Source organism: Coccinella septempunctata, chromosome 9 (assembly GCF_907165205.1).
Source record: "Coccinella septempunctata chromosome 9, icCocSept1.1, whole genome shotgun sequence".
Lineage (NCBI taxonomy): Eukaryota > Metazoa > Arthropoda > Insecta > Coleoptera > Coccinellidae > Coccinella > Coccinella septempunctata.
The window spans coordinates 5,772,282-5,789,074 of record NC_058197.1 but is presented as its reverse complement, the minus strand read 5'-3'; the positions used below and the strand labels follow the sequence as shown (position 1 = coordinate 5,789,074).

Here is a 16,793-nt window from a genome sequence, read left to right as displayed (position 1 = left end):
TATATGGATTTTCAACAACATGTAAAGGATGGTAAAGGAAAAAAGGGTTTCTTTTGATTTCAGAAATTTTCTGTGAAAATTTGTGTACAAGCATTTGAGTATTGATATTTAATACTTAACGGTACAAGTCAAAGACTCACGCTTCATATATAAAATAGAAAATGAAAACGGATCATAACAAAATATATATTATATCATAGAATAAAAATAAGTTAACAAAAGGTATAAATAGGGTTTCAACACAAATTAAACCTCACCAGTATTTAAAACATAAATATCAAATAAATAATATATAAATTAATACATTTAAATGAATCATTAAATGTCAGATTTGAAAGAAATGGTAATAAGATAAACGAAAATATACAAATGAATACTGAATAAAATATTCCTTACAAAATTGTCCGCGTTGTGATTTCGGAAATTCGCTACTCTTTCAGTGATCAAACTCTTTATAGGAGCAGACCGTTGGAATGAAATCGGTTTCAGTTTAATCATTTCCTCAGTAGGACAAAGTCTTATTATTTCTTCCACTGAGTAAATGCTCAGATCGTTTCCACCGATTCGTGTTAAGAAATCGTGAAAAATATTTTCAGACTGCATCCTTTTCAAACCAAGTTTATAGTTACAAATCAAATTCCGCCCATAAATAGGAATTTTTTTCTTGAACATAGGAAATTTTCGCCTATGAAATTTGGCCATTTCATTCCTGGTAAGAGCATTTCTGAAAATATTTGCCAGGGTTCTGTCATCCGAGGACAAGACCGTGAATAAGGATACTTGTTTTTCGTTCCCCAGTTGACGGCCATTAAGTAAGCAGAGTTCAATCTTACACGACCTCACATATTCATTGATTTCACGGTCTGTCCTCACGCAATTCAAAAGTAGGGGATCCAAATCGAATCTTCCCTTGAACTCCTGGACAATCATATTTTTCACGATTTCTTTCACTTTCTTCCTATCGCTCCGTATAATGTAGTCCAAGAACGTTAAGTTTGCCCCATTCAAAATGCACGCATAGGCTCCCTTTTCCATAAGGAACATCAAAAAATTCGCAGAATGGTTTGAACAAGCTGCCACGTGAAGCACGGTACCAAATATACCGTCTTCCTTGTTCAAGCTTCCACCATATTTCAAAAATAATTCTACGAGCTTCTTATTTCTAGGCAGGGAATTGACTGGTAAGAGTCTCATCAGGTTATGAATTGGTGTAGATCCCTTTGAGTCCTCTGTATTTGGATTGTCCATTTTTTGGAGCAGGAGATCAAATATATCCATATTCACTCCTGCTCCTTTAGTACAGAGGATATGCAGGGGTGTACATCCATATTCATCCTTCGAGTTAACATCCGCTCCGCTTTCAACCAGTGTCTTGACTAGATCCATGGAAGAATGGAATCTGACAGCCCAATGCAGTGGAGTTTGCCCAGCTTCATCTCTGGCCTCTACGTCCGCCCCATTGTCCAGGAGGGTTTTAATGATATCTAGCCTTCCTGCTTTTGTAGCTTCGTGTAAAGCTGTCCATTTCCCATTCGTCCTCATGTTTATATTTAACTCGTTCCTACTGATAATATATTCCACCACGTCTTTCAATCTTCTACTAACGGCGATATGTAAGGCAGTACTTCCTCCATGAAAAATGTTTATATCTTTCACGAACATAAGAAAGTTGATGATCAAGGCAGAATCTGTAACAAAATAATGTTGAGAAAACATTGAATTGATGTGGCCTATACATAAGGAAAATCCATATTTAAACTAAAAACAGAAATATATAATTTTCACCAACATCTTTTACTTTCACCCATCTGGAGATGATATTGTGATAGAGAAGTTAAAAAAAAATAGTGATAACAAGAATTTTTTTCCGATAAAATTTTCTTAAATATTTTTTGTTTCATCATTTTCCATTTTTTTTTCAAAATAGGCAAGAGTTTATAATATAAATTATAAGGGTGTATTTAAAGGTGAGGCTTTTTTTAACAGAAGGTATAATATAACTGGTTAAAATGAAGCGTTTCACCAAAAATCACCTATACAAAACTTTCAAAATGACAAATTTGAAAACAAAAATTAATTAAATAAATAATAAAATAATTAAAAAAAATTACTGAAATAGATCCTGATACGACCCTAGACCTTTTGTTAGCTGAATTATCGCAAAGCAATGGAAAAAACTTATCGATTCGACCATGTGGTTTCGTTTAGGATATTGGCACGTATTAGCGCCCTAATTTTAAGCTAATGATTCAAGAATAACGGAAGAAATAAAATATGACAGTTTCAGCAAGCCGAAACAAAAAAAAAATGGCCATAAAGGTCACTAAAATCAGTTTTTTTGAATTATCTCATCTCCTGGGATTCAAATTGTTATCGCATTCAACATGAAAGTTGTAGAGCATAACATTTTCTATGAATTTTGTCCGAAGCAATTTTTTCTACTTTCGAACGTTTTTGAGATATATGGCGATAAGTGTATATTAGACTGTGATTCTACATCGACCTTGGATTTTCGTATTTCTGGCTAAGCTCCTCGCCCTTATCGCCCTATTACTCGGAAACTGTTATAAAACTGCTGCAGACAAAAGTTGCGAAGAATTTTATTATCTACAGCTTCCATAAAGAATACAGAAACGATTAGAGGTACAGGAAGGGAGATAATTAAAAAAAATGCCTTATTATTATGAAACTATCAGATTAAGGAAACTCCCCTGATTAGTGTCAGATTAATGAATTTTTTGTATGCTCCCCAACTATTACTATGAACTGATAATTATGAGCCCGAGATTTTTGAATTGAACAATTAAATTGATCAAAAAACATCAAAATAGCCGTTGAAATGAAATATATATCAATAAAAATCTATTTTAGATTAGTGAATTGTGCGAAATGATGCTTACGCATAGCAAAATAAGTAATATCCGAGTCAGAAATATGAACAACTTACCCTTATGTCGTAAAATCCTCTGCATAATGGTTTCCCTGCTCCTACATTTCAAAGGATTTGCTCCATGCTTCAGAAGAAGGCACATAACTAACTTGTCCCTGGAACTATGACGGGTCTTGTCACCTACCAATAATTCTAAGGCAGTTTTCCTCTGATAACTCCAAGTGTCCACACTGAAATCCAAATGCGGCAGCCTATTCTCCAAAAAGTCTGCCACATTTTCGACGGTCCAATGACATTTCACATTCTTGACGAATTGAACAGCTGAAACGTTTCTGTAAATGTACTCCATGATGTTCAACGAACTTGGGAAATAATTTAATTTAGAAAAATAGTTTTGGAATGGATCTCAAAGAAAAAAAGTGAGCGAAGATTCTTCACAACTAAAACTTAAGGTATGAACTCTCTGAATCCCGGTTTTCGTTTGAATATTCTTTTTTCTGGCAGTACCCTTTATACAAGCTGCAATTCGTTTCGGGCATGGAATCCAGATCTGCGCAGGTACAGAGTGTAAAATGAAATTTGTTACCTGTCGGTACATGTGAATCACTACTCATATTGTAAATATTGCTTGTTCTTTACTTCCACTTCTTTTACGACTATATCTATTCTAAACATTTATAACACGTACCTTTTATACGAACCATTCGTTCAAGTCTGTTGAAGATAAGCATCCCTGCTAGTTAGGTAAAAGTATTTAACAACTATTGGAAGTGAAGTCATACTTCCAGGAATTCTCGACTGTGAAAGGGTAAAATTCTTCTACTAATGATAAGCTGGAGCAGAGAAAAAGTTTAAAGTTTTCGGGGGTACCACGGTTTTTTTTTATTACCGTTATATATTCTAAATATCAATTATGACTATTTCGAATATAGGTACAGGATGTGAATAAAAGCTGCGGAAAATTTTGTATGGTAGTTACTAGTCAAAAAGGAGGTTTGTCTCAGAGCCTCTGGTAATATACAGTTCACAAAAAAAGGGGCAATTTTATGCCACCGAGAAGGCACTCTCGGTCTCAATGTTAAGTGATGTTCCCCTATGATTGTAAAAAGTAAGCAAAATAGATAAAAGATAGGCGAATTGTCATGCTAAATTTTTTATTGTTCCTCTACGAATCCATTGATTCATTATTTTTTTCTCTAAAACTTTGAGTAGGAAATTACAAGAGACCTCATTTGTTCAGAGTGAATCAAACTTTCTCTAAAATATATTTTTCCGCTCCGCTCCGCGTCATTCTGTCAACTGCAGTCTCTTGCGGAAAAGTATCACTTTCGACACTTGTTAGGAAAATAACAATTTCCATGGCATACTAAGAATAAGGAAAATATTTTTTGGGAAACAAGCTTGAGAGATGCTTAAGCGGTAGCTTTTCCTACACCTTACATCTCGCAATCATACAGAGAAACACCAGCAAAAACTTTTTGGAGAACCTTTTCGCTTGCTCAATCTCTATTTGTCACTTTGTTGGTTTTTGATGGAAACACTCGATTAGTTTGTTTGCAACCAAGTAGGTACGTATTTATTTGCACCTTGTTTTTACTTCTGAAAAGTTTATACATAAATCAAGCTTTCATAAGTAAGAGGCAGATTTTTAGAAATGGAATATTTTTCGAAAGATGAAAGTTGAGAGCTAGTTCCGAAATCCGAATGCCATAAATTATCAGTGAGTTACCTATATTTATCGTTTCTTGAAGAAATTATGCAATAGACACATGTGATAAACATTAATAACTGGAATCACTTCTGAGACTCCTAATTTCCGAAGTGTTTCCAATATTCCAACCTTAATTTAAAAAATCTTAATTTAAAAAACAAAAAACATGCCTGTAAACATTTCGATGTAATTTAATTTTGCTAGACTCGTGGAGCATTTGTGGAAATCGTATCACTAAAAAATAAAAATAAAAAAAAAATTTGCATCTCGAAGAGTATTCGCCAGATGACACTAAAATTTTTCAAATACCTTCGAAACGAACACATCTTTTTCGAAAAATAATAAGTTTTCATATGTGTTCCCAATTTTTACAAGAATATTTCAGATTTCAAAAATCTATAATAATGAACTGTGAACTGAGAAATTTTTGTGGGACTCTTATTTGCATATAGAAACCCTCTACGTAAAAATTTCTCTTCGAAATAATAGATTATTTATCGTTTTCCATCTACAGATCTCTCATTACGCTGTATGACTTCTATATGTATTCAGCAAATTGAATTTCGCCTCTATTGTATGGAACCCCCACTACAACACCTAAAAAAAGAAACTACTGAAATCATTGTTCAATTATTTTAAGCTTCATTAGATTCATTCTTATTGTACTAATAGTGTAGCATTTATACAAGATGTGTTCATATAGCAGCCTATCCACATCTTGTGAAGATAATGGACCACACTTCGTACATATTGTCCTGAATAAATAATTTTTTCTCTTGTCTACAGGGTACGCTATCTCTGAGTCTCTTATCCAGCATAATTTTTCACTGATCAATTGTGGAATGATAAGAGAAACTGAAATGAAAATTTTCAAATGAAACGTTTTTTCAGTCGAATTCGGAGTATTCGAAAGATAAAAACGTTTAATAATTGTGGTGTAATTTTGAATAGCCAGATATGTACTACATTGAGAGCAGTTATTTCTTGACAGATTTCAACCAAAAATTATGTTATTAGTGAATATAGATTCACTAAATATTGAACTATGAAAAATGAAATGATATACGAAACGAATTTTTCAAAATTGTTAGTATACATAGAGTTGAAATTTTACTCGGATGTCACGTTTAAAATCACTTTTTGAGTCCGTCATTGTGAAATTTTTGCAAAAATTTCAACTTCATAACCCAATAAATTTTATGATTCTGAAGACGGCTAGCAAAATCTTGGGAAACTGATACACTGTACGAAAAGTATTATGCAAACAAAGCTTCAAGTTCTCTCAGTAAATCATTTTGGTGTTTACAGTCCTTCCAAGAAATGCGTTTACCGTTATCCTTTTCTGCTTATTCAGAGTTTTTGCAAAAATGACCACTTATTCTGAAGACGGCTAGCAAAATAAATGAGTAATCTACCATAATAAAACAATGACAAAACCGACAGAAATAGCTTCGGGTCGGCAGCAAATGCTCTGTATAATCATCTTATATAACCTATAACTGAAATGTCACTGTGAATCTGCGTCGATTGTCAATTTCGAAAGCAATTTACTGTATCGTGTTTTTCTCTTTTTTTCGCGTTGCGAAGTTATTTTCTTTTATCGGCCGTCTTGTAATTTGTTCGACAGTATTCTTTTCTTTTCTTGATTTTATTCCATTATTTTCCTTATTTGTGGATTGCTGTGATTTTTGCAATTTTCTCATGCAAGGTTTTCATTTATTTTGTTTGCATGGCCGTTCAATAATGCCATGTTTATGTCTTGTGAATCAGTTCATTGCTGATCCTATTGCCTGTCTTAGGTAGATGTTATGGATTCTTTTCCTTCCAACTCTACGCTGCGTGTTTTATTGTCGCCCTTATTACCTACTGTCTTGTATATTCTCAATTCAACACTGGAAATGGACTAGTTGAAATCTAAATTGAGAAGTGACCTGCATGGAACATGCCGTCATCGATCGAAAGAGAAGTAGGTAGATCAGTTTCTGGCTTATTTGACGTCATCAGTATCACCTGGCTCAAACCGATGATGACAATCAAAATGAGATGCAGAGCTTATATTAATTGCATTTTGGCTGTACTGATGACGGCAAATGAGCCTAATACCACAGACAGCCTGTTTCTGCCTACTATTCTCTCAATCGATGACGTCACGTTCTATGCAGTTCACTTCTCAATTTAGATTTCCACTGGTCCATTTCCGGTGTTATTATTTATTATGACTTTGTTGTTCCTGTTCAGTAATGAATAGAGAAAGCTTCTCATTCTTCTAGCGTTGATTTGTTCATTTGTCTGATATGGGCGTTGAAATTGAGTTTCTCCTCGAATATTACTCGTAAGTACTTGGTGAGATTGGGATGCTTTTTAAGTGTATACTACTAGTAGATTTGCTTGAAGTTTTTTCATAATGAAATAGTACAACTGGATTCACTTTAATTCAATCCATCTATCTAGCAGGTAGCACATAACCTACCAAAGTAGATCATGCTATATACTTGTTAAATTGCTTAAATTGGCTATTATTGTGGTGTTTGCACAGGTACCTACTTAGCAAGTTTTGTGTTTGGAGTTTTCGACAAATCCCAACATTGAACCTTGGCGGACTCCTGTTTTTATGCCTTTATCTTCTGATTCATCCTTTTCGATATTCATGAACTATAGGAACTTCCTTCCGCCCAGAAGGGCGTAGAAGGGGCCACATATAACATTTTAAAAATACATAATGATCAATTTATTATTAATATGAGAACACCCAGTTTTATATGAATAAGTATACAGTATGCTAGTCCTTGACTTGTGAAAACATTTTAACAGAAGATTCCTGAAATCAAAAGAAACCCTTTTTTCTTCACCATTTTTTTCCATTTCTGCTCGGTTCAGAAGATACAGTTTGTTGAAAATCCATAAAAGATTAATTTAATAACATATATGAACCTCTTGTTTCTGGCGCCATCTATTAGGATGGTACAGTAAAGAAGAAAAATTATGCTGAAATTGATGGCTGATGGGTGTAGCTGCATTCGGAGAAAGCAGATCGTGGCCACTCCTGAATGATCGTGATCAACATTGTGTTCTGTAGTGATCTACTGCGTCCGACATGAATAATTTCCGTTTCAGCTAACTATCAGGCAACTAATTGAGTGGACTCTTTGAAGGAATCAGTTAATTCCGATTCGTTAGCATCAACCTTAATTTCGATGAACTCAGATAAGTTTCGAATATTGCAGGCAAAGCTCAGGAAAAAGTTCGAAAGATCACGTTATGATGAAAACGTTCTTATAAAACATAATCTAACTAAAAACTTCAATGAAATAATAAATCAATCGAAAACTAAAGAATTAATTTCTAGTTTTATGTAAAATAGTTGCATAATGAAATGGATTCGATCGAATATGATCGAGTGAAGAGACAGAGAAATGCTCGGTGATATCTTCCAAATATTTCTGGTAGTTCTACACTACAAGAAAGTGCAGTGGCTTTGAACATGGTCGTAAATACGAGGAAAGAAAATAGAATAAGATTCTTTTTAGTTTTAGTTCTTCATTAAAAACAATTTCGCAATAAACAACTGATGCGAATCTTTCTCTGATTTTCCTTTGGCTAGTTTCAAAGATGTTTGTCTGGATTACTAATAGAAAACTTGAAATGTGCGCTATAGAATCATTTACAATTGTTTTTTCAAATTAGTACATGTACCGTGAAACGGAGCGCTGAAGCTTGTTTCTCGGTACAGTGACTATATATACTCCATTCTTTTTTATGAAAGCACTCGGTTATTGGACGTGGAAAATTGACACATTCCACACTGTATGATACGAAAATGTGAGGTATCACACTTGTCAAAACATTTTTGTTTTGAAATCAGCGCTATGTTGTCCGTTATACGTAAAAGTTTCAGTAATTACGTATTTTCTTCAAAAAATAAATTAAGTCGAAAATATATATGTTTAACATGACTATAAGTGATAAACATAACTTACGTTCAAACAAACTGGTAAAAGGGATTCCTTATCTAGTTATTTGCATAGAAAGTACTAGAAATCATTCTTTAAATATATCTATTTTCGCAATGGGTGAAAATTAATTTGATGACAAATATAATAATATACAGATGCTTGAGAAGAGTTAATGTTGGTTATCTTCTTTGGCTGAAGGTTGCAGACATTACCTCTGTTGTCGAACAGAAACCATTTTGGTAAATCCAAGTTTCGTCAAGAAACACAAATCTTCACACACAAAGATTTATATTGTATGAAAGTAATTTTGTCTGAAACGATATGCATTTGTTCACATAAAATTTTTCGTTCGTTCACCCTTTTTTATGTATAACCCATTGATTTTAAAATTTTGTAAAGTGATGTCCGTCTCCCGTTATATTTTGCATGATTAAGTTGTGTGTGTCAATAGGTACTGGTACTGAGTGTTCATTTTTCAAATTATAATCCCAAATTTGCCGTTGCAGGTATTTTCTAAAAATAAACTTTCTGTTCTTTTCTTGCCAAAATTCTGTAGAGAATTTCTGGCTCTTACAAACGGCTTTATATAACTCTGAATATTACATTTTCATATGGATTTTCAACAACATTTAAAGGATGGTAAAGGAAAAAAGGGTTTCTTTTGATTTCAGAAATTTTCTGTGAAAATTTGTGTACAAGCATTTGAGTATTGATATTTAATACTTAACGGTACAAGTCAAAGACTCACGCTTCATATATAAAATAGAAAATGAAAACGGATCATAACAAAATATATATTATATCATAGAATAAAAATAAGTTAACAAAAGGTATAAATAGGGTTTCAACACAAATTAAACCTCACCAGTATTTAAAACATAAATATCAAATAAATAATATATAAATTAATACATTTAAATGAATTATTAAATGTCAGATTTGAAAGAAATGGTAATAAGATAAACGAAAATATACAAATGAATACTGAATAAAATACAAAATTGTCCGCGTTGTGATTTTGGAAATTCGCTACTGTTTCAGTGATCAAACTCTTTATAGGAGCAGACCGTTGGAATGAAATCGGTTTCAGTTTAATCATTTCCTCAGTAGGACAAAGTCTTATTATTTCTTCCACTGAGTAAATGCTCAGATCGTTTCCACCGATTCGTGTTAAGAAATCGTGAAAAATATTTTCAGACTGCATCCTTTTCAAACCAAGTTTATAGTTACAAATCAAATTCCGCCCATTGAAATGAAATTTGGCCATTTCATTCCTGGTAAGAGCATTTCTGAAAATATTTGCCAGGGTTCTGCCATCCGAGGACAAGACCGTGAATAAGGATACTTGTTTTTCGTTCCCCAGTTGACGGCCATTAAGTAAGCAGAGTTCAATCTTACACGACCTCACATATTCATTGATTTCACGGTCTGTCCTCACGCAATTCAAAAGTAGGGGATCCAAATCGAATCTTCCCTTGAACTCCTGGACAATCATATTTTTCACGATTTCTTTCACTTTCTTCCTATCGCTCCGTATAATGTAGTCCAAGAACGTTAAGTTTGCCCCATTCAAAATGCACGCATAGGCTCCCTTTTCCATAAGGAACATCAAAAAATTCGCAGAATGGTTTGAACAAGCTGCCACGTGAAGCACGGTACCAAATATACCGTCTTCCTTGTTCAAGCTTCCACCATATTTCAAAAATAATTCTACGAGCTTCTTATTTCTAGGCAGGGAATTGACTGGTAAGAGTCTCATCAGGTTATGAATTGGTGTAGATCCCTTTGAGTCCTCTGTATTTGGATTGTCCATTTTTTGGAGCAGGAGATCAAATATATCCATATTCACTACTGCTCCTTTAGTACAGAGGATATGCAGGGGTGTACATCCATATTCATCCTTCGAGTTAACATCCGCTCCGCTTTCAACCAGTGTCTTGACTAGATCCATGGCAGAATGGAATCTGACAGCCCAATGCAGTGGAGTTTGCCCAGCTTCATCTCTGGCCTCTACGTCCGCCCCATTGTCCAGGAGGGTTTTAATGATATCTAGCCTTCCTGCTTTTGTAGCTTCGTGTAAAGCTGTCCATTTTCCATTCGTCCTCATGTTTATATTTAACTCGTTCCTACTGATAATATATTCCACCACGTCTTTCAATCTTCTACTAACGGCGATATGTAAGGCAGTACTTCCTCCATGAAAAATGTTTATATCTTTCACGAACATAAGAAAGTTGATGATCAAGGCAGAATCTGTAACAAAATAATGTTGAGAAAACATTGAATTGATGTGGCCGATACATAAGGAAAATCCATATTTGAACTAAAAACAGAAATATATAATTTTCACCAACATCTTTTACTTTTACCCATCTGGAGATGATATTGTGATAGAGAAGTTAAAAAAAAATAGTGATAACAAGAATTTTTTTCCGATAAAATTTTCTTAAATATTTTTTGTTTCATCATTTTCCACTTTTTTTTCAAAATAGGCAAGAGTTTATAATATAAATTATAAGGGTGTATTTAAAGGTGAGGCTTTTTTTAACAGAAGGTATAATATAACTGGTTAAATTGAAGCGTTTCACCAAAAATCACCTATACAAAACTTTCAAAATGACAAAGTTGGAAACAAAAATTAATTAACACGTTGGGGACAGTAGAAACAAGTGAAATTCGAAAATTGACAATATATGTTTTTGTAATTTTTAGAATATTAGAAGTATAATTTTACTCATAGTGAACTTGAACTTGACGGCTATAGACGCAACTGTCCGTCAACGTGTTAAATAAATAATAAAATAATTAAAAAAAATTACTGAAATAGATCCTGATACGACCCATGACCTTTTGTTAGCTGAATTATCGCAAAGCAATGGAAAAAACTTATCGATTCGACCATGTGGTTTCGTTTAGGATATTGGCACGTTTTAGCGCCCTAATTTTAAGCTTCAAGATTCAAGAATAATGGAAGAAATAAAATCTGACAGTTTCAGCAAGCCGAAACAAAAAAAATGGCCATAAAGGTCACTAAAATCAGTTTTTTTGAATTATCTCCTGTAGTATATTCTAGAATAATTTGAATTTGCCATACTAGGTATGTGTACGCATGACCATTTCCAGATGTTATTCAGTGCATGTGCATATTTATCTATATCTATCAGTATCAAATTATACGACACATGAGAACGTTATTTTCGCTTTGTTATAGGAATAAAATTTATTTAAAACTCAAATACTTTTTGTATCTAATCCTAAGAGTTGATACATTACAAGTGGCGACGAGGATATTTTTAGTGAACCTTGATAAACATTGTATTCGTGGAATAATCAAGAATTTACCATACGTCGAAAAATATGGCGACGGATCACGTTGGACATTTACGTGAATTCGATCCCGAAAATTCAGAATGGTCGATATTCAAGAAAAGATTACAATCTTATTTTGTGGCAAATCAAATTGAGGACGAAAATCGTAAGAGAGCTATACTTTTGAACATTCTGAGTGAAGATGCTTACAGATTATTATATAACCTGTGTATTCCGGATGAACCAGAATCAAAAACCTACAAGGACCTAGCCGAACGGCTCACCGAATACTACAAACCGAGTGGCAGTATTTTTGGTGCAAGATTCAAATTTTATAACGCAAGGAAATCTCAAAACGAATCACCCAAAGAATGGGCCGCACGATTAAAAAGTTTAGCTGATCCATGTCAGTTCGAATTGGACGAAATGAAGGTGTTATTGAGGGACATATTCATTGTGGCTTATAATAAAGGTCCAGTGCAAGATAGGTTGATGGAGGAAAAGAAAACTCTAACTTTCGAAGAAGCGGTGGAAGTAGCTTCTATAAAATCAGTGGTTCAACCAACTTCTTCGAGTTCCAGTTTCGAAAATTTCCTGAAGAAAGAGACGGAATTACATTTTTCTTCTTCTAAACGCAGACAGAATCCGGCAGATAAGGGACGCACGCATGGTTTTTCCGCTGAGGGCGCAGCAGGAACAAGAACATTTTCGACACATCGAGGCAGGATAGACACGGAGTCACAGCAGGATTCTCACTCTGAAAAATCTCCAAAATGCACCGTCTGTGGTCGACGAAATCACGCATCAGTTAAGTGCTCTTTCAGAAATTGTATCTGTCATATTTGTAATAAAAAGGGGCATTTAGCTCCAATGTGTTATCAAAAGAAAAATTCTTACCGAAGATCTCAAAATTATTTAGAATCGGTTGAGCAAAATTCATTATTCAATTTAGATTCAAATACTAGACCGATTTTAGTTGAAATTTTTATAGATGGAATTCCTTATATTTTCAATTTAGACACCGGTTCTAGTTTCACAGTAATTTCTGAGAGATATTATTCTGATAATTTTTCGAACTATAAGTTAACGAAAACTGATAAAATATTTAACTTGTATAATGGTAATCATATTATTCCATTAGGCATGTTTAATTGTTGCATTTCTTTTAAAAACAAACAAAATAATTTGAACATATATGTGGTTAAAACTGCTACAGGTCCTCCCCTTTTAGGACGTGATTTTTTTAGCCTGTTTGAGTTGAATATTTCTGATAATAATTTCATTGAATTTCTTCCAGATTTACAATATCTCGTAAATAAATTTAAATTCGTTTTTGAGCCTGGTTTAGGAAAATTTATCAAAGGCACTATTTCAATAAATTTGAAAACAGAAGATGTCACACCAAAATTTTTCCGCGCTCGTCCTCTTCCTTTCGCAATTAGAGAGAAAGTTGAGGTAGAATTAAACAGATTAATTAGATTAGATGTTTTGGAACCCGTGGATTATAGCCCATGGGGAACACCTATTGTTCCAGTATTAAAAAAGGATGGTTCGGTACGGATTTGTGGTGACTTTAAAGTCTACGCAGATAGTTTATCTCGTTTACCGGGAACTAAACAGAATGCTGATTGGGAAGATGTAGATGTAGATTTTATAAACTATTTTTCAAATAACCCTGAATTTCCCATAACCTTTTCAAATGTAAAAAAAGAAACTTCTAAGGATCGTTGTTTTTTGGAAATTATCGAATTTGTCCGTACAGGGTGGCCACGTAAACCTGAGAAGGAATATCTTAAACCATTTCATAGAATAAGAAGTGAAATCAGTATTGATCAAGGTTGTTTGATGTGGAATAACAGATTAATTATTCCAGAATCCCTAAGGAACGATATTTTGAAAGATCTGCATTCTTCCCACATGGGAGTTGTTAAGATGAAAAGTTTGGCGAGATCATATTTTTGGTGGCCAGGACTAGATAAAAATATTGAAGAATTATGCAACAACTGCGAAAATTGTTTGCTTCATAAAAAGAGTCCTGATAAAGCTACATTAAATCATTGGCCTTGGTCCCCAGAGGTGTGGTCCCGTATTCACTTGGATTTCATGGGTCCATTTTTAAATAAATATTTTTTAATTTTGATAGACTCTCATTCAAAATGGATAGAGGTGTACCCAATGACATCAATCACTTCAAAATTAACCATTGAGGTATTACGATCTACTTTCGCTCGTTTCGGTTTACCCCGACAAATTGTTACCGATAATGCTACCACTTTCACTTCAAATGAATTTAAGAATTTTTTGGAGGGAAACAACATTAAGCATATTACCTCTCCTCCATATCAGCCATCATCTAACGGAGCAGCCGAAAATGCTGTTAAAATTGTTAAAAATTCTTTGAAGAGAGCCCTCGGCAAAAGTTCAAACTTAGATTTTAATAAAGCTATTAACAATTTTCTTTTCGATTATAGAAATACTATTCATTGTACTACTGGTTCAAGTCCCGCACATCTCATATTCGGTAGAAAATTGAGGACTAGATTTGATATACTTTTGCCAGAAATTGAAAATAAAAATTCAGGTTTGAAAGATCACGTTCTAAGTAAACAAAGCAAACAGAAGATATACCATGGAGGAAAACGTTATATAGAATTTGTTAGTAATGATGAGGTCACTGTTAGAGATTATAGAGATGTTTCAAAACCTAAATGGATTAGGGGTATAATTTTCAGAAGAATTGGAAAGACTTTGTACCTTGTAAAAATACCTGATTTAGATAACGTCGTTTGGAAGCGTCACCTTGATCAAATTAAGCGAAGGTTACAGCTGCCAGAATTTTCTGGGAGTAATTCATCAAAATTTTCACCAAGTGAAAATTCAGAAAAAATTGGATCGGGTGACTCTCCCAATATGAATTATGATTTACCTGATTCTTACATTCTTTAGTGATGCGTCCCAGTGAAATGCAAAACACAGAAAGTGTTACTCCCAGTGAAAAGGAAAACGCGATAATCGAAAATAACCCCAGTGATAATGACACTATGACTGTTCGACCAAAAAGACTAATTAAACCTGTAGATAGGTTAAACTATAAGTAATTTTAGGATTTTGGCATAATTGTAACAATTGTTAAATTTTTCTATTTGGTAATTTCTAATTTTTTTTTGTAGGGGGAAGGTATTGTAGTATATTCTAGAATAATTTGAATTTGCCATACTAGGTATGTGTACGCATGACCATTTCCATATGTTATTCAGTGCATGTGCATATTTATCTATATCTATCAGTATCAAATTATACGACACATGAGAACGTTATTTTCGCTTTGTTATAGGAATAAAATTTATTTTAAACTCAAATACTTTTTGTATCTAACCCTAAGAGTTGATACATTACATCTCCTCTCCTGGGATTCAAATTGTTATCGCATTCAACATGAAAGTTGTAGAGCATAACATTTTCTATGAATTTTGTCCGAAGCAATTTTTTCTACTTTCGAACGTTTTTCAGATATATGGCGATAAGTGTATATTAGACTGTGATTCTACATCGACCTTGGATTTTCGTATTTCTGGCTAAGCTCCTCGCCCTTATCGCCCTATTACTCGGAAACTGTTATAAAACTGCTGCAGACAAAAGTTGCAAAGAATTTTATTATCTACAGCTTTAATAAAGAATACAGAAACGATTAGAGGTACAGGAAGGGAGATAATTAAAAAAAATGCCTTATTATTATGAAACTATCAGAGTAAGGAAACTCCCCTGATTAGTGTCAGATTAATGAATTGAACAATTAAATTGATCAAAAAACATCAAAATAGCCGTTGAAATGAAATATATATCAATAACAATCTATTTTAGATTAGTGAATTGTGCGAAATGATGTTTACGCATAGCAAAATAAGTAATATCCGAGTCAGAAATATGAACAACTTACCCTTATGTCGTAAAATCCTCTGCATAATGGTTTCCCTGCTCCTACATTTCAAAGGATTTGCTCCATGCTTCAGAAGAAGGCACATCACTAACTTGTCCCTGGAACTATGACGGGTCTTGTCACCTACCAATAATTCTAAGGCAGTTTTCCTCTGATAACTCCAAGTGTCCACACTGAAATCCAAATGCGGCAGCCTATTCTCCAAAAAGTCTGCCACATTTTCGACGGTCCAATGACATTTCACATTCTTGACGAATTGAACAGCTGAAACGTTTCTGTAATTGTACTCCATGATGTTCAACGAACTTGGGAAATAATTTAATTTAGAAAAATAGTTTTGGAATGGATCTCAAAAGAAAAAAAGTGAGCGAAGATTCTTCACAACTAAAACTTAAGGTATGAACTCTCTGAATCCCGGTTTTCGTTTGAATATTCTTTTTTCTGGCAGTACCCTTTATACAAGCTGCAATTCGTTTCGGGCATGGAATCCAGATCTGCGCAGGTACAGAGTGTAAAATGAAATTTGTTACCTGTCGGTACATGTGAATCACTACTCATATTGTAAATATTGCTTGTTCTTTACTTCCACTTCTTTTACGACTATATCTATTCTAAACATTTATAACAGGTACCTTTTATACGAACCATTCGTTCAAGTCTGTTGAAGATAAGCATCCCTGCTAGTTCTGGGTAAAAGTATTTAACAACTATTGGAAGTGAAGTCATACTTCCAGGAATTCTCGACTGTGAAAGGGTAAAATTCTTCTACTAATGATAAGCTGGAGCAGAGAAAAAGTTTAAAGTTTTCGGGGGTACCACGGTTTTTTTTTATTACCGTTTTATATTCTAAATATCAATTATGACTATTTCGAATATAGGTACAGGATGTGAATAAAAGCTGCGGAAAATTTTGTATGGTGGTTCCTTGTCAAAAAGGAGGTTTGTCTCAGAGCCTCTGGTAATATACAGTTCACAAAAAAGGGGCAATTTTAT

General features: G+C 33.8%; 2 protein-coding genes across 2 annotated transcripts; both read right to left on the bottom strand.

Moving 5' to 3' along the window:
* Positions 1–318: 318 nt before the first annotated feature.
* Positions 319–3,504, bottom strand: LOC123321029 (ankyrin-3-like). The gene is made up of 3 exons (XM_044908532.1): positions 3,477–3,504; positions 2,948–3,211; positions 319–1,688 (listed from the first exon to the last, which is right to left on the bottom strand). Exons 1-3 carry the CDS (start codon positions 3,502–3,504, stop codon positions 319–321), a joined length of 1,662 nt encoding a protein of 553 aa, XP_044764467.1.
* Positions 3,505–4,136: 632 nt separating this feature from the next.
* LOC123321028 (ankyrin-3-like) lies at positions 4,137–16,621 on the bottom strand. Its single transcript, XM_044908531.1, has 4 exons — positions 16,433–16,621; positions 15,801–16,064; positions 9,900–10,807; positions 4,137–4,256 (listed from the first exon to the last, which is right to left on the bottom strand). Exons 1-4 carry the CDS (start codon positions 16,524–16,526, stop codon positions 4,137–4,139), a joined length of 1,386 nt encoding a protein of 461 aa, XP_044764466.1. The 5' UTR covers positions 16,527–16,621.
* Positions 16,622–16,793: the final 172 nt, after the last annotated feature.

Coding starts and splice junctions, on each gene's coding strand:
- LOC123321029 (XM_044908532.1), bottom strand. CDS start 3,504: ATGAGTAGTGATTCACATGTACCGACAG. Junction 3,212..3,476: donor TGATTCACATGTACCGACAG/GTAACAAATTTC, acceptor GAAACGTTTCAG/CTGTTCAATTCGTCAAGAAT. Junction 1,689..2,947: donor GAGGATTTTACGACATAAGG/GTAAGTTGTTCA, acceptor ATTTTGTTACAG/ATTCTGCCTTGATCATCAAC.
- LOC123321028 (XM_044908531.1), bottom strand. CDS start 16,526: ATGACTTCACTTCCAATAGTTGTTAAATACTTTTACCCAGAACTAGCA. Junction 16,065..16,432: donor ACGAATGGTTCGTATAAAAG/GTACCTGTTATA, acceptor GAAACGTTTCAG/CTGTTCAATTCGTCAAGAAT. Junction 10,808..15,800: donor GAGGATTTTACGACATAAGG/GTAAGTTGTTCA, acceptor ATTTTGTTACAG/ATTCTGCCTTGATCATCAAC.